At 40.6% G+C, this 22215-nt stretch overlaps 1 protein-coding gene across 11 annotated transcripts in view; it reads right to left on the bottom strand.

The window, feature by feature from the left end:
* Positions 1-19487, bottom strand: part of SYNCRIP (synaptotagmin binding cytoplasmic RNA interacting protein) — a 28241-nt gene extending 8754 nt beyond the window's left edge. For 2 of the 11 annotated variants that reach the window (XM_082405959.1, XM_082405960.1), the window contains exons 1-10: positions 18349-18571; positions 16816-16975; positions 16000-16118; positions 15771-15878; positions 12855-12968; positions 12579-12755; positions 4777-4912; positions 3475-3680; positions 1088-1237; positions 644-765 (exon numbers count right to left, since the gene is read on the bottom strand). In XM_082405959.1, the coding sequence (XP_082262085.1) occupies positions 644-765; positions 1088-1237; positions 3475-3680; positions 4777-4912; positions 12579-12755; positions 12855-12968; positions 15771-15878; positions 16000-16118; positions 16816-16963 (1280 nt within the window). In that variant the 5' untranslated portion in view covers positions 16964-16975; positions 18349-18571. Of the gene's footprint in view, positions 1-643; positions 766-1087; positions 1238-3474; positions 3681-4776; positions 4913-12578; positions 12969-15770; positions 15879-15999; positions 16119-16815; positions 16976-18348; positions 18579-19273 lie in introns of those variants that run through there. The other 9 variants (XM_082405950.1, XM_082405951.1, XM_082405955.1 and 6 more) reach the window with 9 other exon arrangements.
* Positions 19488-22215: the final 2728 nt, after the last annotated feature.

The raw sequence follows: 22215 nt of genomic DNA, 5'->3' as shown, positions 1-22215 counted from the left end.
ATTGCAAACTTCATTCTTACACAGCTAAGTTTCCTTCACTGTCTTAATGAGCAGATAGCCTTAAAAGAGCCAATTTATACAATGCATTTACACACTTGTTTTCGTACCTCAATACTATGTTATTTGCTTATTTCATTAACTATACTCTTACTTCATTTTTCAAAACCCATGCATAGTATATGAAGCCTTTGGGATGGCAGTAATGGGCACTATGTATTGGTAAAGAAGTCTTTTTTCTGACACAAAGGAAGCAGAGTCTATTATAATTGGAGATTTTATATTTCCTGCCTCAGAGAAAAAACTCTCCACCCTTTAACCAAACATACTGTCAAGACTTTGGGGCAGCTAATATTTAAAACACGTATTCAGGAGCACATTCTGTAAAATACAGTAGAAAATAACCTAGATTGATTTTTCGTTTATTATGCAAAGGTCCAGTTGTTTAGAATTACAATTAGTTTCACAAGTATGGTCAATAGCAAGAACTCAATAAACATTTTTGGAGATTCTCAGCATTTTTCTTTGACTCAAAGCTTTCAAGTTAAACTTCAAGTCTTCTTTAAAAGGTAAAGGCATGTTACAGATTTGTTCACCTGTTATTCACCAGTTAATCAATATTAAAATTTGTACAACTTTCACTTACATTTGATTCTTTGCGGCTTGCCTCTGAGCTTTTCTTTCTTTCCTTTTCTGATCTGGTGGCTTAGCAAAAACAATTTCAATATTTTCTCCCTCCAAGTCTTTGCCATTCATTTCTTCCATAGCCTTAAAAAAGTAGGTACTGATCAATACAAGAGACCTTTCACAACTATGATTCATTTAAAGTTAAAAAAATCATTTACTATTAACACTAGAAGGATGAGATAAAATAGGATTCTTGATTTCATTTAAAGATCCAGCTCTTCAACTAATAATCTTTTTCACTTAGTTTAGTAAGTTATGCGATTTGCTAAGGCCAATAAAGGTTAGCTTGAGTAATTACATGACCTCTGAGTTTCCTTCAATTTTCTAAAACGTTCTGATTTTAGGATGACTAAAAATCATTAGTCTAAGTTAGATGCCTATGATAATTCCCCCAGTTATTTACCTTGACAGCACCATCTCGCTCATCAAAATGAATGAAAGCATAATCTTTTAATTTCTTCACTCGTTCCAGTTTCCCAAACTGACTAAATGCCTTTTCTAAAATCTCTTCTGTTACAGTATTGGCCAGGTTGCGTACAAACAGCACTTTTACCTGAAATTTAAGAAAGAAACAGAAACTTCCTATGTATTTCCAAAGGATTCAGTTTCCAAGATGCCACCACCCCAACCCTGCAGACTTAACTTTAGTCACAACCCATTAGAAGAGTACCAGAAATATAAAATATAGACTAAAATTTCAACTCATTTGGGTAAATACCAAAGAGCATGCTGCTGGATCTAATGGGCAAAAAATCTGAACATTCTCACTAAAGATATATAGATGGTGAATAAGCATAGGAAGAGATGCTCAATTATCATATGTCATTAGGGAATCGCAAATTAAAACAGTGAGATACCATTACAAGCCTGTTACAGTGACCGGCCAAAATCTAAGACACTAACACCATCGAATGCTGTTGAGAATACTGAACAACATATTCACTGCATTAGAATGCAAAACGGTATAATTTGGCAGCTTCTTACAAAACTAAACATACTTTCGTACCATATGATTCACCAGTCACACTCCTTGGTATTTACCCAAAAGACGTGAAGACGCGTCCACACAAAACCCTGTATATGGATGCTTATAGCACCCTAATTCATAATTGCCAAAACTTGGAAGCAACCAAGCTGTCCTTCAGTTGGTGACTGGATAAACTATAATACATCCAGACAATGGAATATTACTTAACACTAAACAAGAAATGAGCCATCAAGCCATGAAAAGACATGGAGAAACCTTAAATGTAAAAGAAGCTGTCTTAAATGGCTACATACTATACGATTCCAACTATGTGACATTTGGGAAAAGACAAAACTATGGAGACAGTAAAAAGAGCAATGGTTGCCAGGGATGAGGGGACGAGGGATGAAAGGCAATCACAGAGGATTCCTAAGTCAATGAAAATATTCTGTATGATACTACAATGGTGGATACAACATACATTTGTCAAACCCATAGAATGCAGAACACCAAAAGGGAATCCTAACATAAACATTGAGTTATAATAATGTGTCAGTTTAGATTCACTGATTATGACAAACGTACCACTTTGGTGAGGACACTGATCGTGCAGGAGGCTGCACAGCTATGTGGGCAGGTGTGTGTACAGGAAACTGCTGTACTTGTTGCTCAAAAAACAAAGCATGCTATGCACAGTACTTTTCATTAGTTATTATTTTACAATTAAAATGGATGTGGTTATTTCCTAATAACATGAACACCATGCCATCTTAAATAGCTGTTGAACTTAACACAGGGAGTCAAAACTAATTAGGACCTGCTTTTGAAACCCTAAAGATAGGAGACAATATTCAAAACACTGGTAAGATAAAGTCTTCAATCCTGAAAGCTCCTCAAGTACAACTACAAATTTAACCTTTTGGCTAAGAAACATTATCACTTCCTCCTAAAATACCTGAAGTAGCATCTGAATTTCTTAATCTAAAGGGCTAACCAATGAGAGCTTAATAAGCCAAAGGAAAAAAGAATGAATCCTAAGTATCTTCTGTCCTCAAGAACATTTACCCTTTAATATTCACTGTTCTGACACTTCACACTCCTCTCTTGATTTAAGTAAATTAGTTGTATTTCCTAGCCTATTGTCATTAAGGAGGATTCTTTAATAAAAGGTTAGAATAACTTAACTGCAAACTGCACTGGTAAAGTGTTGACTCAAGAGATGTTTGTTTTCATAGATGTCTCAACTGACTGCTGAAGCACGATACCTAATAATAGCTAAACCTTTTAACTGCAGCAGCTCTGCTGAGGCCAGTACAGTTCACTATTTTTAGGAGTGGGACTTTTAACACAAAAACCATATAATCTAATGGCGCCACTCTCAAAAACTCAAAGAAACTGCTCTTCGAATCCACACAAAAATGTAAGTGAATCATCTCCACTGTATGTAGGTGACCTACTTTATCTTGAGAGTATGATGGCTACACAACTGTGGCTGAGGGTCCATGAATAAATTCCTATACTCACCCTCCATGCACTTGCTATTTATTTCTGGTGTGTGGCCTTCAACACAGAACACTCCTCTCACTTCCAAAAATATGGTTTAAGAAAGCACACACAATTGAATGAGTCATGTAATATATTAAAAATAAAAATGTACAGGGTTAATTTATTTTCTAATTAAACATCTACTTTTGTTTCAAAAAAAAAAAAAAAAAAAAAAAAAAAAAAAAAAAGAAAGCACACACAAGTTTCCCTCCGCTCTCTAAAGCCTACCCCTGCTCCCAGCAACACCACAAAAAAATTTTTAACTCAACTGTCATTACCTTTGCCATAACTTCAGGATCGGGATCTTCTATAGGATCAGCCCATTCAACAGTTCCAACATTTCCCCAGACCTTGACTTTACCACTCATTAACCTACGTCTTGCCTGGGCAGCTGTTTTGTGATCTTCATATTCAAGAAAGCAAAAGCCTCTGTTTTTTTTCTTGTCGTCTGGTTGGTGGTATAAAATGACGTCTGTAAGACCCTCTGAAAGTAAGCAACAATTCCAGAGAAATGAGATAAAATAAGCAAAAATAAGATCAAAAGATTTACTTTTCTAATATTATACTTGAATATCAGAATGAAAAAATAATCTCTTATGTTTACCGGGGACTCTCAAAAATACTGGTCCAGATAATTCACCTACTCCACACTTTCCAAGTGTTCCTAATGCAAAAATCCCCATGAAAAGAAAATGTATTCTTTTTACTTAGACCTGAGGACTATTCTGCTTCCATTTATCAGATGACAGAGAGGTATGAAATCTTTGCAGAGCTGTTTTAGGAAAACCAGGAGTATAAGTCAGACATGGTTAGAAATTTTTCTCTGCTTCCATTAATTAGATGACAGAGAGGTATGAAATCTTTACAAAGCTGTTTTAGGAAAACCTGAAGTATAAATCAGACATGGTTAGAAATTTTTCACCCCATGCAAGTAAAAACTAATTTTTTAATGGCACTTTTCTGGCCTCAGACATCAATGTTTATTTCAAATGAAATAGAGATTATCTTAGTACTGTATAAGAATTTCAAATGTTCCTGGAAACTGGTAACAGGCTGATAATTTGCTAAATATTCTAGGCAGACAAAACTATTTTTTCTAGTTTCTAAATGACAAAAGCCTGTTACTTGGAAACTTACAAAAAATGCTTTACAATTCAAACAAATTGCACCATATTGACAAAGTATAATCTCTGCTTATAGCAAGAGTACTTACCATTCCTATTAATTTGGAAAATCAAGTCATTACTTATCAAACATTTTTACTAAGAATGTCAACTAAGCACCTCAAAATGCATAAAAACACACAAAGAAATACAATCTTCCAAAACAGGGGAAGCACAACAATGATTCTGCAGACTAAGTTCAAATCCAGCCATATTCCTTACTAACTACGTAACATTCAGCAAGTTATTTCCCAAAACCTATTTCCTTATCTGAAAAATGGAGTTACTCATCTTATATGGCTATAGTGAGAATACGAATCAATAAATGCAGTGCTTAAAACAGTGCTTGGCACACAGAAGTATGCAATTACCTTAAGTATTAGAAGTTGAATCTCTTTCCAAGTAAACCCAACTTACCTGTTACTTTGCTAAATTCTTCAAGAATCTGTTCCTTGGTTTTACTCTTAGGAATAGAGCCCACAAAAAGCCTGTTGTTGGCAACGGAGATGCAGACACCAATGTGTTTTCCAGAACGAATTTCATGATTATTATACTGAAAGGCGGAAAAGTGCACCATGTTTTAAAAATACTTAAAATATCCTACTATAGGTGCTCATTATAGAAAGATATGCAAATCCCATACACAAAAGCAAAATCTTTTAACAAATTAAAACTTCAACACTTAGGTTTATCCAGTATTTTTATCCTTTAAAAAATTATAATCTCAGACAGGAAGATTGTACTGACAAAACACACTAACCAAGTTTATGAATTAAAGCAAAAAATTGTCAAGTCCTTGAAATTTAGCAAATTTGGTAAGAATCTAGTCTGTAAGCAGCTTAAATTCCAAATTACTGATTCCACAATACCTTATTTTCTACTTAAATTCATCATTCCGACTAGTTATTCTCATGCAAGGGAAACGGATTCCAGTGCCAGCAAGCTTTCTGCCTTTCTGTTAATCAGCGCTTAAATCTTATTTTTCCATCTCCCCTAATCACTTGTAAAAAGTTACAATAAGGGATTTTTGGCTTCATATACTTAAATCTAAAAGGAGAACCTTGTTATTCCGAATCCAACCCAACTTTTTCCCCCATTTCATTTTCACCAAGCCTACAATAAAGTTGGAGAAAGACAAGTAGATTATGGTAAACTACTATAAAACTACAGTAAAAAGTAAACCATCTTCAAGTAACCATATTGCATAAAACGGAACAATACCGCAGAGGCAAAACCCAAAGAGTTCCTATCCCTGTTATTCCCATTCTTGCGTAACAGGTATATCAGGTATAAGTGAAAATACAGACAAGTCAGAAAACTGATTCCTCCTTCTCCCTTTTTCTCCATCTCCAGATACTCAAAATTAAACATGAAGTTCAAACATCCTTCCTCCAGTTCAGAACAGTTTTGTACTTTTTACCCCACTGACTCCATTCACGCTTATCCGAGTTTCTGGTCATCATGATTCCAGGAATATCTCTATTCTTTACACTTATGCTGGAGACATTTTTTTTTAAATCACAACTTTGCCTATTGAAAAAAAATCCCACAATGACTCCCCATCAGCAAAACGAAGTTCAAACCCTTGGATGTCATTAAGTCCGTCCTAAAATCCCTACCACTTCTCCCTTTTCTCCACAATACTATAATCTCGGCTATTTACATCAGTTCTCAAACAGTTTTCATACTGCTAAACCTCTGACTATAACGCTTTCCCTGAAACTTCACCATCCAAACTCCTCTGCATACCTGTAGATCTGAGCTCAACCAAATATTCTGCAATCCCTAAATCCTATAAAGGTCAACAAAAACACCCTTCTACGTTAACACAGATCAGCAGTTCTCAACAGGAGTGATTTGCTGCCCCCCGACACACACACATTTTGGTCAACTAGAGGTGGGTTTTGCTGTTGGTATTTAGTGGGTAGGTAGAGGCCAGAGATGTTATTAAACATCCTACAATTCACAAAATAGTCCAGCATAATAAAAAGTTATCTAGTCTAAAACATTAATAGTGCTGAGGTTAAGAAATCCTGCCCTGGACTTCGTTTTCTCATACCATTTATATTCTATTTAGACCAAACACCTCTTAAAAATAGAAATATGCGGTTACGGGCAGATATTAGACCTATGGCTGAATCCACCATTGCATGGGATTATGGACAAGTAGACTACAATACCCTATTACACAAATAAGTTAACTTAAGAACACAATAAACTGCTTTAAGACATGTACATTCCCTAGATTTTTATATCTAAGGATCAAGTAGCCAGCCTTAGTGACAAATCAATGGCTTTCAATTTGGTCATTTAGTCTGTAACTCCAGAAGTTGACAAAAACAATTAAAATCAGAAAAAGAATGGAAGGAAATACAGTTTTGAAAAGGGAGAAAGAGGAGTTATTTTGAAGATGACAATTTGGGATCATTTTCCCTTTATTGTATTTCTTTCCAAATATTCTAAGAGCAGAGGCTATTTACTTAACAATGCTGCCTCAAAATAGTAATGACTGTTTCCATTATTACCTACAAAAGAAAAGTTTCTTCCCTTCTAACCTATCCTCACTATGGTTAATCAAGGAGGGGTAGGTAGAATGTATTTAAATGACTGTAGTCTCTGAACAATATGAAGACGTGAATATTTAGTAGGATTTATAAAGAAAACTAACTTTTCATCCACATTTTTTTAATTTAAAAAATTGGAACAATTATAGCTGACCCATAGAGAGTAAACTGGCTCTCCAATGAAAAGAAGTCATTAAAGGAGCAAAGGTGACCCTCTGCACACAGCATACTGTCCAAATAAAGCAAAAGTGCCTAGAAATAAACATTTCTTAAAGAAATGCCCCATCTACAGATTAAGCATGCACTTTTATAAGTGTATTTGAATTGTTTAACTTTTCTCACTCTAGCATTTTTAAGACCAATCTATCACCTTAAATTCGAAAATAAACTTTGCATCCTAGCAGGTGTTAGCAGGTGAGTAACAGTGACTTAGATGGTAGAAAAACATTACCAAAGCAACTGTTCTGATCCTTAATAGAGATTCTAATTTAATGCTGATAAACCCTTACTATCAAGGGTTAGTAATCAGGATGATATGATAGTATCAAAATAAAAAAGAAAACGTAATCTTTTCCAAACTCTAGAAAAGTGGGCACTGAAGTTAACAAGTTTTAGAAATCTAGCTTTCAGATCCAGTAGCACAGTGAGGTAACCAAATAAAATAAAGATGAACTTTGAGCATTAACCAATGCAGTTTCAGTATTTCGGAACACCAAAATGAGTTGTACAGCCTGGAACATTCCCATCATCTACGTTCAAAATATCAATTCACTATTTCCTTCCCTTATAGCCAATCAGTTACCAAATCCCCAGAAATTTAGCAATCTCAGACTTAGAAAACTGATCCAGAAGTGGTTGCTCAGTCCTAACCCTTACAGCAGCAAAGCCGCCACCTCCCAAGCCCATCCATTTAAGTCTTCTTTACCTTGAGCCAAACCTACTTCCCTAAAAATTCTACAATAAATCTATCTCCTCCTCCAAATGACAGCACTTCATATACCTGCACACAATGCTTAGGACTCAATCCCCCTCTATGCTTGGCTAATCATTACTTCTCTGAAATTGGGAACTGCCTCCAAGAGTGTCACCAAATAGTGACATCCATAACACAATACTATAGAGGTGGATTGAGACTGAGGAGTCTAGAATAAGCTGGAGACTGTTCTGACACTTCTCAACACCAGGCCTCAATAACACGTAGTCCATGATTATCTTGGCTTATTTGGCAATCACACCACACCACTGACACACTACAGCTTACTTGTGGATTAGTCATGTATAGGACTTGACTCTCAGCCCCACTCAATTCCATCCTGCTGGTGTAAACTACTGTGCCAGGCTATCAGAATCTTTTCAGATCCTTATTTTGTCATCCATGGCATTAACTGCTACATGTAGATTCAAGTCACCAAACGTTTCAACAATTCAACTATACCCTCATTCATATCACTGATTAAAAAAAAAAAAAGAACCTATACCGTTATTTACATCATGCAACCCATACAAAGGATCAAAACTTTAATAGCACCATGCAACTCAGCCCAGCAGTCATGCCTACTGCCTTCTAGCACTGACTTTACACAAGTTTTATCTCCCTTCCCACAAAACAGTGCTTCAACTATTCATCTACTTCCTTCACTGCCCTGCTCACACCTTTTTATCACAAAGCCTTCTCTAACAACCTCAACCAAAAGCAATCGATCCCTTCATCCCTCCTTTACCCTGTGAACCACCTGCTTCCACTTTAATTGTAGTTAGCCTCTCAAGTCCTAGAAACACCAAAGTCAAGAACTGGATCAAACTACCTTGTACGCCCATAGTAAAAGTTTTCATGTTAAACACACTGAACACTTGCTAATTGCTACTAAAATATTCTGTCGACCTGTCTTGCCAGCTGCATTCATCAAAATGGTTGTACACTGGTGTATACAACCGCTGTGAATAAACCATCAGTGGCTTTTAAAGTCATAACCCTTAATGTGCAAATAGAGGTCAGTATTCCAGTCTTTGTAACAAAGGTATTTTCAGTAGGACACTTCCACTGTATAGGAACCATAATGGGCACTGCACAGCCAGTGGCCCTGGGCTCCAATTCCAACAGCACACCACACAAATACACATACACACTTGCCTGGTCAGCCAGTCAGGTTATTTATCTACTACCTACTCTATAATGGCACTGTTCTAAATGTTGGGGATACAGGAAAAAAGAGCAAATTTTCTGATGGGAAGAGAGAAGCAAATAATCTTTCAAAGTCAAAAAATAATTTTAAGTACATCTAAGCATTCTTTTTTTTTTTTTATCATGTTCGGTATACTGTCATGGGGCAACTGGGTGGTAAGCCTTTCTTAGAAAGGCCTTCTAAGAAAACCTGATTGATAAGACAGCAGCTGTGCTAACTGGGAGAAGTGGGAGAAAGAACAGAAGGCAGCCTTGAGATGGAAATGCTCATAGCTTTTGTAGAGGAGAAAAAAGGCAAAGTGTGGATGGAAGGGTAATAAAGAAGAGTAGGAAGACAGAGGTAAGCAAAAACTTGATCAGATAGAATCTTGTTTGGAAGCCATTATTAGAGTTTTCAGCATGGGACTGTTGTGATCTAATCTACACAGCTAAAAGGTAAGACTGTAAAGGAGCAAAGGAAAGCAGTGAGACTAGCTAGAAGGATTCTTCAAATGGTACCTTAGGCTAGGATGGTAGCAGGAAGATGGTACAAATTGGTTAGATGCCAAAAATAAATTTGGCAGTAGAGACGACTTACACTCTGAATTCCTTTTAACACTACCTAAACCACTACATAATTTGAAGAATCAGGCTACCTGGCAACATAACTTATACTGCTGGCTTAAATTGTTATGTCTAATTAACGATAAGCACATGCTAAACAAACCTGGTATCAAGCTAAACCAGTTCGGCTCTGGGCAAGCCACCCAGACTATTTATTCTACTGCAAAAGGAAGATATTTCACTTACCTTGAAGAATGGGTTGAAGTGATCTTTAAAGGTAATAATGTAGCACCTAGCACAGCTCCTGTGCCTCAACAAGCACAAGTGGTAGCTATTATTCACCTTTTCACAAATTTAAATCTTGCTTCCTTAGCTACATTGTCATCATTTAGGGATGAATTTTCTTACTCCCCCAAATACAAGGCAGATGTTAGCTGAAAATAGGGTCATTAAGAAGTTTGCAGTTGCTTCTAACTTCATGCCTCTTCTTCAGCTGTTAACATCAACCCATTTTACAAGTAATTCAGATGCAAACTTAAAATCTACAGTCTTTATTGGGGGGGGCGGCGGGGGTTGTTGTTGAATAACATCAAAAAATAAGGCTGAATATATAAACTATCTCAACTCAATAGAAGGTATTTCTCAAGACACAAAGTACAGGAAAGCAAAAAGAGATGGTGCTTCAATCTTGTCTCATCTATAAATAACGTAAAAAAGGCATTTTCTCAGCATCTGATTATGTGCAACTAGAACAACAGTTCAACTACCTTATATAAAAATTCACCTTGGATAAAGCTGTAATTCAAGTAGACTCGTGACATGATACGAGTAGGAACAGTTTTCAAAATATGCTTCCTTAAAAAATACATTTAGAAGGGGTACTCATTTCCAGGAATCAAAACAAGGTAGCAAAAAAACATCCCAATCAAATTCAGTTTTTTATTTCTCGAGAATGTTTCATTTCCTCAAAAGCCTAGTCCTTTCTTCTACTGTTGCATTAAGGCAAATCTCCCAATTCTATTATCACCATAGTCCTAGCTATGGTAAAGCATCCTTTTTAAAAAAGCAATGACAATACGTCCAATTCATCCCAGTGCTAAGAATACCCTTTAAAAGACACTAAAGCACAGAGCCTCCTATTCATCAGACAGTAAAAAATAATTATGCCCCCAGATAAGGACTCAAATCACAAACCCAGAAAAAAGTGTTAAAAGATTTAGGACAAGAGCTAGCTCACAGACCAATCAAAATGGCTGTTTGGCTACCTGGAAATTTCTGCGTTACAGTTGAAAAACTTAACTACATTAATAAGACTACTCTAAGCCTACAGCAATGCAACTTTGGACTACATGATCTGTTAAGCCAAGGCAATTGCCCAAACTGAGACATATTTCATGTGTACTTATTGGCACTCAAAATAGTGACGTTAGGACTGGATTATGTAACATCTTCTTCTAATGATGCTTCTTTACTATAAGGATTCTGAACATCACCTAGAAATAAATTCTAGTGAGGACCTACCATAATTAAGTGTATTTTGGCAGCAAAACTTTAGTCTACAAATGTTTGTTTAATGATTCCTTTTAAAAATATTAATAAATACACAAATCATTACTTGTAACACTAAATAATCACACCTATTAAGCAAAACTAAAGCTTTATGTGATACCTAGTAAATAAACTGGATCTGACATCATTAAATTCTGTACTAGCTTTTTGTAGTAAGATAGTCTCATTGCCTTCTCAATCATTATGTATTTCCACATTAAAACTTACTGCTACTTTATTACTACCTGGCAAAATGTTCTATTCTTTTATAGATTCAACTAGATGACTCCTAAAGTATCTTTCCAGAACTCGAAAAAGTCCTCAGTTTTACCTGAACTGTTTAAACTAAAAACGTGACAGTTCAAAGGTCACCACTGAATGGACCCGTAGAGCTATACATACTCTCCCTTCTGAAACAGAAAGCATTCTTTGAAAGAAAAGAAAATCAGCCATGATTTAAAAAGAAATATCTAAACTCCTGAATTCTTTATTCTTCCCAAGTAGCATACTTTTCTAATGTTAACCTTTACAATGTTCAATTACACACACCAATGGAGAGATCCAAGCAATACAAAAAGCAAAACCAAGTAAGTATATTTGTTTTCTTTTTCTCCTTAAGGTTTGCCTTAAAATGTGACATATATGATAGTGAGGGAAGGAAAAATAAAATGCAGGATGAAATCACTCTAAGGAGTTCAAATTTGCTTAGAATTACCCACAAAACATGTAAGTCAGATAATGCAAAACTAACAAACATCTGCTACAGTGACCCATTTACAAAAGTTCCTCCCCAGCTGTACTTTTTGATGTATTTCTTGGATTGAAATTAACTTACATCTTCAACTACAAAACACAGAAACTACTTGTCACAGAATTTAATAAAACTAATTTGAAGGAGAATTATATAAGCCATAGTTTGAAACATTAAAATTCTTTAAATTGGGAAAACAACTAGGTCCTCACCTGACATCTAGCACTTTTAAATCGGACATTGCCACTCAACATAAAATCCTTTATTTCATTAACTAAAAAGTTATCATCACAATGTCTTTGTGAAACATTTTCGAAAAAGGGACAGCCAGATATGGCCCTTTAAGAGCCCTATCTATTACAGTTACTTTCTTAAACCTTTTAACATTCCTTAAAAAAAAAAAATCACTAAGCCAAATTCAAAGAACCAGTAACTTCAACTCCACCACACTACCTTATAGATCCTGAGTCAGTTCAACTATAGGCACAAAAAATACTGCTACAATGTGTACATAGAAAATGTGACAGCACCTAATCAGCACTTCAAAAACCTTTGGTTAACACAATTAAGAAAAGTCCTGGCTTTAAATGAAAACAGAGAATGTGAAAACTGCAAAGAAAAAAAAACTCACCAGTTTAACAGCCTCCTGAGCTGCTTCTTTTGTACAAAAAGTGACAAACGCATAACCTCTATTGAGACCAGTTAGTGGATCCATCATTAGACGAAGATCCCATATAGGTCCAGCTTTTTCAAACAATGGAACAAGTTCATCCTCAAACAGATCTCTTGGGATCTTCCCTACAAATATCTGTAAATCAAATATGAAGTAAAAACCATGGAGAGTTTCTTTAGGGAACCAGACACCTGTACATTTACTACAAAGGGTACAAGTTTTTAGTCTCTTTACCTCAGTGCCAACAGAAGGCTGCTGACCTGAATAAACGGAATCTGGAGGCGGTCCCCCATACTTCCTCTGTCCAGTGGTCACATCGAGTGTGTATCCTGTTCTTTCCAAGAGCGCCTTAAAAAGTTCAAATGTCATTAAGTACATTTCATTCATGAGACCACACCCATACATTGAGCAGTTTAAAATCAATCTTGTTCAAATCTTTACATGTATCTTTGCAACATTCCCTACTTACAGATTTCTGTTGTTTCAGAATTCCCCTTTTAATGTATGCTTGTAATTTATAATATGCCCTAATTTATAATGAAAATTTCAGGATCCTGGTCAAATCATTTTCTGGTCTCCAATTAATTACTGACTAGTGCTTAGTGAACAACACAAAATATTGAACCATCAACAACTTTCAAGGCAACGTGTACCTATTCAGCCCTTCTAAAAAATGACTGCACCTAATTAGGCTGAAAATAATTCTCTCCTGAAGAAGGAGCTGGATAACTTCTCTCCTCCAAATCTAGCTTTCTTACCCAATAAATTTCCCTGTAACCCACACTTCTGGGTACCTACCGCCATTCTGGGAGTTTGACCAACCTTTATAGAAATTACACTCCTCCAATTAAGTCCAGAAACTTAGGAGTTGCAGGAAAAATGACCTCTTATTCATCTGACATTCAAGTACCATGCTTCACAGGACAGCATGGATCACTCAGAAAAATGAGAGCCAAAATGATTTTGAAAACTTTATGAAGCTACAACAATGTGACATAACCTCTATATATGACCTCCCTAAAAGTGAACTGTTAAAATTTACACAACTCATATTTACTCAGAGCATTAAAATTTCTCTTCATCTTTTATTACAAGCAAAAAGACTAGAAAGAAGTAGTCCACTGTTAGCCTAAGGAAAAAACAAGAATTATTCCTTTTCCACCATCTCACCCACAAAGCACAAAACTGGTTTTCTGAATAATAAAAGCAACCCAATAATTAGATGATAAATTCTGAAATAAAAAGAAACACTAGGCACAGGACAAAACATCAAAATGCTGTTAAGTGATTTGGGGGTCACTTTAGTCTTTGAAAATGAAAATGCCTAGACACATTTTAAATATTTTCTACTCAAAGAACATTAAATATTTATGAAAAAATACTGTAATTGACAACAACTCCTTTATTCCTAAACTATCTTAACAAAAAACCCCAGAAAGTGCTACATGTTTTAAGTAGTCTTTTTCTATTATCTCCAAATATATTTGCTTAACAGTGCAACACTGGGTTAGTAACAAAAATAAACTCAAATCTATTACTATCACATAAACTAAACCATTAAATGGCTCTTCTTCCCTTTTTCCCATATGTAATCCCTGTGCTTCTTTCACTTTAATCTTTAAGTGACCCAAATAATACCTTTTATGTCACTCGCTAAAAACAAAAAGAAAAAACTTATTCCCTCTGAAAAATATCCTATAAAAATGTCTGTCTTCGATGTAGAGAATGGACTTGAGGACACGGGGAGGGGGAAGGGTAAGCTGGGACGAAGTGAGAGAGTGTCATGGACATATATACACTGCCAAATGTAAAACAGATAGCTAGTGGGAAGCAGCCGCGTAGCACAGGGAGATCAGCTCAGTGCTTTGTGACCACCTAGAGGGGTGGGATTAGGAGGGTGGGAGGGAGATGCAAAAGGAAGGGGATAAACGTTTGCATATAGCTGATTCATTCTGTTATACAGCAGAAACTACAATAAAGATGTTAAAAGAAAAAAAGTCTGCCTTCTTGCCACAATTTAAGTCACACTAAAGCTTTAAGCCACTCCCTTCCAAAGATAGAACTGAATCTCACCAACGAAATTTTCAATTTTTCATAAAATTTTAATAATTGTCTCAGTATAGACTTAATTACAACTGATTAATTACAGTGAGTAACAACTATATTCCATTTCTTTGGAAAAACTAAACTTATAGCTCAAACACAATTCACTCACAGCTACAACTGCGAAAGGCTCAAATTTATAGACAGCCTTAACATCTAACTCCATATTCCAAGCTTCTCTCTTCCCACAGCATTATAACACACCTGACACCTATATTGTTGCTAATAACTGATTTTCTTAAACCATAATCCTTGGTTCAAGAGCAGTGGCACACTATATTGAGTACCAGATTAAAACTAGTATGATCACCGTCATATTTTCTATGAACTAAAAACTCAACACAACTAAAAAACACCAAGATCAAAACCTAGTTGACTTTGAGGCCATTTACTCTTCTGACTTTGGGGGTGGGGGGAACGCAAAGGAAACCTACCCTCAGCCTCAGTTTCCTCATTTACATTTCCACAGTAATCAATTTTATCCTTAAAAGCTACTTTTAGAAATGAACAAATGGGCCTTAAAAACCCATACTAATGGAAGGAGAAGAAGGCAGTGATAAAATACTAAACCCATTTAATTTGGGGGCTTGAGAATCCTAAGAAAAGCAGTCAGCTGCTAAATGCACACACTCCACCAGTATGGGGTGAGCTGATCCCCTCCCATTTTGGTTCCACTGTCAGTTAATCTGGACTTGCAGGTTTCTAAAAAAATATGGTGGCTGTATTTCTTTAAATCTTTTATTTAGAATACCAGTAACACAGATTTAAGAAACAGTAGCTGGCTAACAAGAAAAACTTCGGAATTGTTTTAGAAACAAATTGTTAAAGGCAGGAAAAACAGTAATTACAAAAGATTAACAAATTATCTCATGATCATTAACTCGCAACATCAAAAAACCACAAAAAACAAACAAAAAAACACGAAAAACAAAACACACACACCCATTTCACACCCAAGGAATATTTACCAAAGCTAGAAAATAGAAAAAAAAAAAAAAACTTTAAAACTGAAAGGAGTAATAAAAAAGAAAGTTTTTAAAGACATACCTTAATTTTTGCCTCATCTGGTCCTTTGCTAGAATCTGCTACTTTGGTCCCCTGTTTTTCTCTCTGCCTATAAGTCTTCATGACTCCACATAAAAAGGCACTTTTGTTCTGCAAACGAATTTTCCAATCATATTTAACAATAATTATCTTAAACGTACCTAAATAAATAAAACTTGAACTATCAAAACTACTGTTTATTCTTTTTACACTGACACTAGATTAACGTTACCTGAACATGAGAGAGATCACTGTCTTTAAACTGCTGAAGAACTGCCAATGCGCCGTCTTCATTGAATTCTTTTAAAGCTTCGATAGCTCTTTCATCTAAATCGCTATGTGCAACCAGCCCTGGAGAAAAAAAAACTTAATTAATTGTCAACTTTTAATATTTTTTATAAAGTTCGTTTTTTTTTTTTAAACAAAGACCATGTTTGCCAATACAGGTGCCAACTAAGAATTCTTCCATGCCCCCTTATCATCTATATAATGAAAAACACACATACCTTAGCCATTCTGAACAGCATTATGAACTAAATAAGGCCTCTCAACCACTTTTTTTTAAATCTTGTTCTGTGTCTAAATCAGACAATTCTGAACCCTATTTCTACAGCAAATATATAGGCTCACAAATTCTAAAACCAACCAACGAAGTACCGAGCATGACAAATGAACCTCTACTCAATTTCAAATACCACTAGAAAAAGCAAGAGCCACACGGAGACAGACTACAAGTCTACAGTTACCAAGTTATTTAACAAGAATCCTACTATAAAAATACCCCCAAAAAGTCACATGGCCTGCTTCCAATATTTAGCAGCTGTTGCTACCATCGTATACTTATCCATCTGGCCAGCCAGCCTTTACCTCCTAACCCTTTCTCTTCCCTCCCTCTATACACCTTAACCTCTACTTCACAACTAGCACAACAAGGCAAAACTCCAGGTCCCACACTTATTGGAAACCACAAAAAGTTGCTATTTTAGCTCAAAGCCAGAAATCCAATAGAAAAATTTCATGATATAATTTTGCAAGTGTTAGTTCTTACCTGCAACGTAAATTTCATCTAGTTTTTCAGCAACTTTCTGTGGTAAACCAGCATCAAGCAATGTCTGAAAATTTTCTGAATGGATAACTGCAGAAGTAGTATCCATGGGCTCTTCAGTACCATTTCCATTAACATGTTCTGTAGCCATGTTTCCAGAGATCTGTTCAAACGCAATAAGCAAAATTAAACTAGGATCTTCAGAAAGGGTAGAGGACAATATGAGAGCCCCAATCTTTACTTTCTCTACCAATTTCTACACCAGCCAGCCTGCACCTCCCTTTAAAGAGGCCTTACTTGAAAGTCACTGTCGCCTGACAAGCCACATTCGGAGCGCGGGGCACAGAAGGACGGATCCACTACGTTTTTCCTTAGCACCACCCCTGACTCACCTGCTAACACTCCCTAGGAAAAACCACATTACAAATGGAGCCCAACCAGCACGAGGACGAGCCAGCGTGCCACATGCAGCTGTGCCCGTACGGCGAACGAGGTGTGTGTGGAGCAAGCAAAGCTGGGCTTTTCCCTCTCAAAGGTAAACCCCCGAAGTGCGCGCTTTTCCCGCCTGCCGCTTAAAAATCGGTAACAACAGCCTGCGAAGAACAAAGCGCTCACACAAGCTACCTTCCCACCACCCAATTTCTCCACCCTTCACCCGCACACCCCAAAGCCCGCCCCCGACTCCGCACCCAGAGCGGCAGCCTCACCGCTGCGGCCCCCGGGAGCCCAGCAGAAACACGTGCTTTGCGCCTTCCAATGTCCTACAACTTCCTTCCACGAAAACCCACCGAGTCCCAGGCCAAGACCACCGTCACCGGCTCCCAACAGCTACCCCAAGCCGCGGCCGGAGCCCCCAGCAAGCAGCAGCAGCAGCACAACCTCGCCCCTCGACACCGAGGCCGCGGCGGCGCCAGGCCACAGGCTCTCCCCGCCCCCCAGCGCCGCCGTCTCGGCTGTGACACATGGCTCTCTCTGTCCCGGGCGCCGGCGACCCCCGGCCGCCCGCCCGCCCCGCCGAGACGTGCGCCGCGGCGCACGGTGCAAGCCCCCCACCCCTCGCCGGTCCCGGCAGCGACTGCGGCGCGGGGGCCGGCGGTGCCACCCCCGGGCCGGGGCCGACAAGCCGGCGGCGCGAGGGCGTTCCGCGAACTGCCCAACGCTTGCCGGACCCCGAGCACCACCCAACCCCGCCGCGCGGCTGCGGGACAGGACCGGCTCCTCTCCGCCCACTCCCGCGCCGCGGCGACGGCCACGACAGCACCAACTCCGCCGCCGCTCGTGGTCTGCGCGGGCCACGGAGGCGCCTCCTCCCTGGAGCGCCGCAGACAAAGCCCGAACGGCAGCAGCACATGGAAGCGAGAAGGAAGTGGCGGCGCGGGCCGCGGCCTACTCCCAAGCAGCCCCAGTCAACGTGCTCCCCTCTTCCTTGGAATCCATTTTCCAGAAAAGCCGGTTTCTCCCCGCACCGCCCTCCCCCAGCTCACTCCACAATGTCACGGAGCTCCCCTCCCAGACCCGGGTCCCAGCGGTCGTTACCTCCCCGTCGGGCTGCGGCGGAGGAATCCTGTCCGAGGAGATCCGGTTGCGGGCAACGCGTGCTCGCTGCTCCCTGGGTCCGGCGCGAGTGGAGCTGTTGTAAAATGGCGGCCGAAGCTCACGCCGCTGGCAGCAAACCCGATCCAGTTCCACTCGCCTCCGAGCGCGCTCCCAGTGCGCGCGCGCGCCTCCGCGTGACCCCCCCCCTTCCCTCCCCTCCCTCGCGCGTCCGCTTCTCTCACTCACTCCTTCAGCCCCTGCCCGCCTCCAGCTCCTCCTTCTCCCACCACCACCAGCCTCCGTCCGCCTCTTCTCTAGGCCTTTCTTCTTCCCCTCCCTGCTCCTTTCTCCCCCCGCTCGCACTGTCGTCCGCGGCCGCTCAGGCACGAGTGGCCGCCCTTCCCCTCCTCGCTTGCACGCTTGCACGCTCGCACGCTCGCTCCCTCCCTCGCTCTCTCGGCCCTGTCCCCCAGTCCCTGCCGACTCTGCTCCTCTCTTTCTCTCTCCCGCGCTGACGTGACGACGTAGCTTACGCCTCGGGACGCGCGCCCGCGGGCTCCGCCCCCACGCCCGCCACCTCCCTCGCTCCTCACCACACGGGAGGGCGCGAGACCCCGCCCTTCCGCTCCGGCGGCGGCGGAGGGGCTGAGAGTGAATGAAAGGCCCGCCCCTTCCCCTGCCGGCACTCCCCCTCCCGCTCCCCTCCGAGCGGGGCGGGGCGGGCCGGCTCAGCGTGTCCCACTCGTTCTCCTTTGTCAGGAGACAGGCATCTCCCCACCCCGCCCCACCCCACCCCCACCGCGGCACCACGCGCACGCCCCCCCCACCGAGCTCCCGCTCGCCCCACCCCCCGCCCCGTCCCCGGCCGGCGGGGAACGGGGCGGGGGGCGCGGAACGCGAGCGCAGCTCCGCGGAGGGTACCCACCGGTCCGTGCGCGCCCGGCCCCCGCCCCCGGCGCCGCGGCCGCGTAGCCGTTCCAGGCGGTGTCCACGCCGCCGCCGCCCCGCGCTCTCCTCGCTCGGGAAGCTGCAGGCGCACGTGTCCCCCGGGGCGGGGCGAGGCAGACAATGGGGCGGCGGGGGAGGGGAGCGGTGCGGAGCCCGCGGACCTTTGGTCCACCTGGCTGGCGGGACGCGAGTGCGGGAGTCCCTCCTGGGAGACTGGGTCTCCCCGGCCGGACAGTGGGAACTCCGGGGCTCCGCGCCCGCGTGACTTCCTTTCCACGGGAACCTTGGGTGGAGGGAGGGGCACTCGGGGCTCGAACGAGGAAACCCGGCTGCTTTTGAGGGGGAACCGGCTGGCTCCAGTGGAGCGAGGAGCGGCTCCCGCCTTGGGATGCTACGAAAGCCAGATTTGGAAGCAAAACCGCTGGGTGGTGAAGAGTTGTGCAATACTCCGTTTCAGTCCCTGGCCTTTTCAGCAGTTAAGGGCTTCCTCACGGCACAGTTTGAGCAACTTGCAGCAGCACAGAGCTGCGTGGTTAGGGCAACTGTAGCATATCTGTGTTTCTTTTCGAAAATCTTGCCAATTAAATCTTAACTTAGTGACACTTCTTTTGTAACCGTATACTAGGTACAAGAAAGACAAGACAAAGGCATTTGAATTTCAGACGCCGTGTGGATACTAATTTTGTTCAATGCAGCTGTAATGAAAAACAGGAATAGTGTCCTTTTCATTAAAAAAACAAGAGCTCACTGGTTCCCTAAACAAAAAGTTAGATGACTACTCCTCAAAGTGTTTAATCACTTCGTATGCCAGATTACTTTCATTAGTACCTGGATCAAGACATGAAATTTTTGAAATATTTTGACCAAAAGACTATGTAGCCAGTCGGTTTAGTAAGGATCTGGGCGCTCTACTACCTAAAATTTCTTCCTGTCATACATGGACCTGCTGTTGTATTCAGCTAATGCAGCAGTAGGGATTTTAGTTCATAATTCGAAGGTTGTAGATAATGTTATAAATGAAACCAAATAACCAAAATGTTTAATACAAAAATATAATAAAAACTGGATAATCCTATAGATGAAGGAATGAAAACAACAGATCTGAACCGTCCAACACTTTTTTTTTAAGACTTCCCTGGGGATCAACTTTCCTTTAAAAAAAAGAATGAGAAGGAGAGGAAGGGGGAGGGGGAGGGGGAAGAAGAGGAGGAAGAGGGGGAGGAAGGAGAAGAAGGAGAAGGAGAGGAAGGGGGAAGAGGAAGAGGAAGCAGAAGAAGAGCCTCTACCTAGGCAATGTCATCTGCCAGATGACCAGACCTCCCAAATTGAAATCTCTAGTTCTTCTTTGACCCCTAATTCCTTTGCCTAACCCACCCACCCGACACCTTTTTGTGGGCTTTAGGCACTCCAAATCAACTTTTCAAAAAACTGAGCACAACATCGTCCCCTTCATCATCCAGCTCCAGAGTTCCCATCTCAGTGAACATCACCCACTTGCGTCCAGCAGCATTGGCTGAAAACCAGAGAGTCATTCAGGACAGTACCTTCTCCCTCAAGGCCGTATTAATTAAGTCCTGTCAATTTCGTCTGCCTAATATATCTCCACTTCTCTCTGTGTTGCACCCAGGGGATAAGCTACCATCACTTACCACCTGGACTAATGATAGAGCCTCCTGATTCAACCATCCTTGCAGCTTTTCTAATCCATTCAAAGCCGCGCGCGCGTGCGTGCCTGTGTGTGTGTGTGTGTGTGTGTGTGTGTTTGGATTTTAATTGCAGATAAGATCTGCTTAAAACCCTTCATTAGCTCCCCAATACACTTAGAACCAAATCCTTAACTAGATCAACAAAGCCTTCCATGACCTGTCCCACATGTCTCCCCAGCCACATCTCTGCCATTCTCCCAGCTTCAGCTGGCCTTCTCTCAATTCTGGCATTTCTCAGGATGGCACACACTAAGGACCTAGGCAGGAACTTAGAAATGCCCTGAGCAGGCCTGAGAAAAAAGCTATCAGCTATGCTCTCCAGTTGACATCTTTTTGAGAGAAACAATGGTATAATTTTCCTCCTGACCTGCAGAACTTCTTATTCCAGGCTTGATGCCAAGAATTACTACTATTACTGAAACATGGGGAATCCCTAATAATACTTTAAGAAAAAAAAACAAACAAGAAACTAGTAGATAGATTGATTCACTTGGTACGATAGATGCATTGGACTAGATTGAAATGTATGTGAACAATCTGGCACAAGAAAATTCTCAATAAATATGTGTCCTTACTTATCTGAATCCTCTTTAGTACCAAACACAGGATTTGATGCTCAATAAATATCGGTATTTACTGAATAAAACCAAAGAATTATAGGCTGAGACTCAAAACAACCTTGATTCTAATCCCAGACCAGCTACTAATGGGTAGCATGGGCTTGGATAAATCAGTTCACTTCTCAGAGTTTCGATTTCCTCATCTATAAAAGAAGTGCATTGAAAGAGAGAATTTTTTAAGATCTCTTCTAGCTCAAACATTTTGCAATATATTTAAAAAATTTCTCAAACTCTTTCTCTGGATTCTCATGGCTTAAAAATATTCAAATGGGGCTTCCCTGGTGGCGCAGTGGTTGAGAGTCTGCCTGCCAATGCAGGGGGCACGGGTTCGAGCCCTGGTCTGGGAAGATCCCACATGCCGCGGAGCAACTGGGCCCGTGAGCCACAATTGCTGAGCCTGCGCGTCTGGAGCCTGTGCTCCGCAACAAGAGAGGCCGCGATGGTGAGAGGCCCGCGCACCGCGATGAAGAGTGGTCCCCACTTGCTGCAACTGGAGAAAGCCCTCACACAGAAACGAAGACTCCACACAGTCATAAATAAATAAATAAAAGAACGTGAATTTCTAAAAAAAAAAAAAAATATTCAAATGTCCT

Source organism: Balaenoptera borealis (genome assembly GCF_965194805.1).
Source record: "Balaenoptera borealis genome assembly, chromosome: 9".
NCBI classification, from domain to species: Eukaryota; Metazoa; Chordata; class Mammalia; order Artiodactyla; family Balaenopteridae; genus Balaenoptera; species Balaenoptera borealis.
Note: the sequence above shows the minus strand (reverse complement) of the source record. Positions and strands in the feature narration are given on the sequence as shown.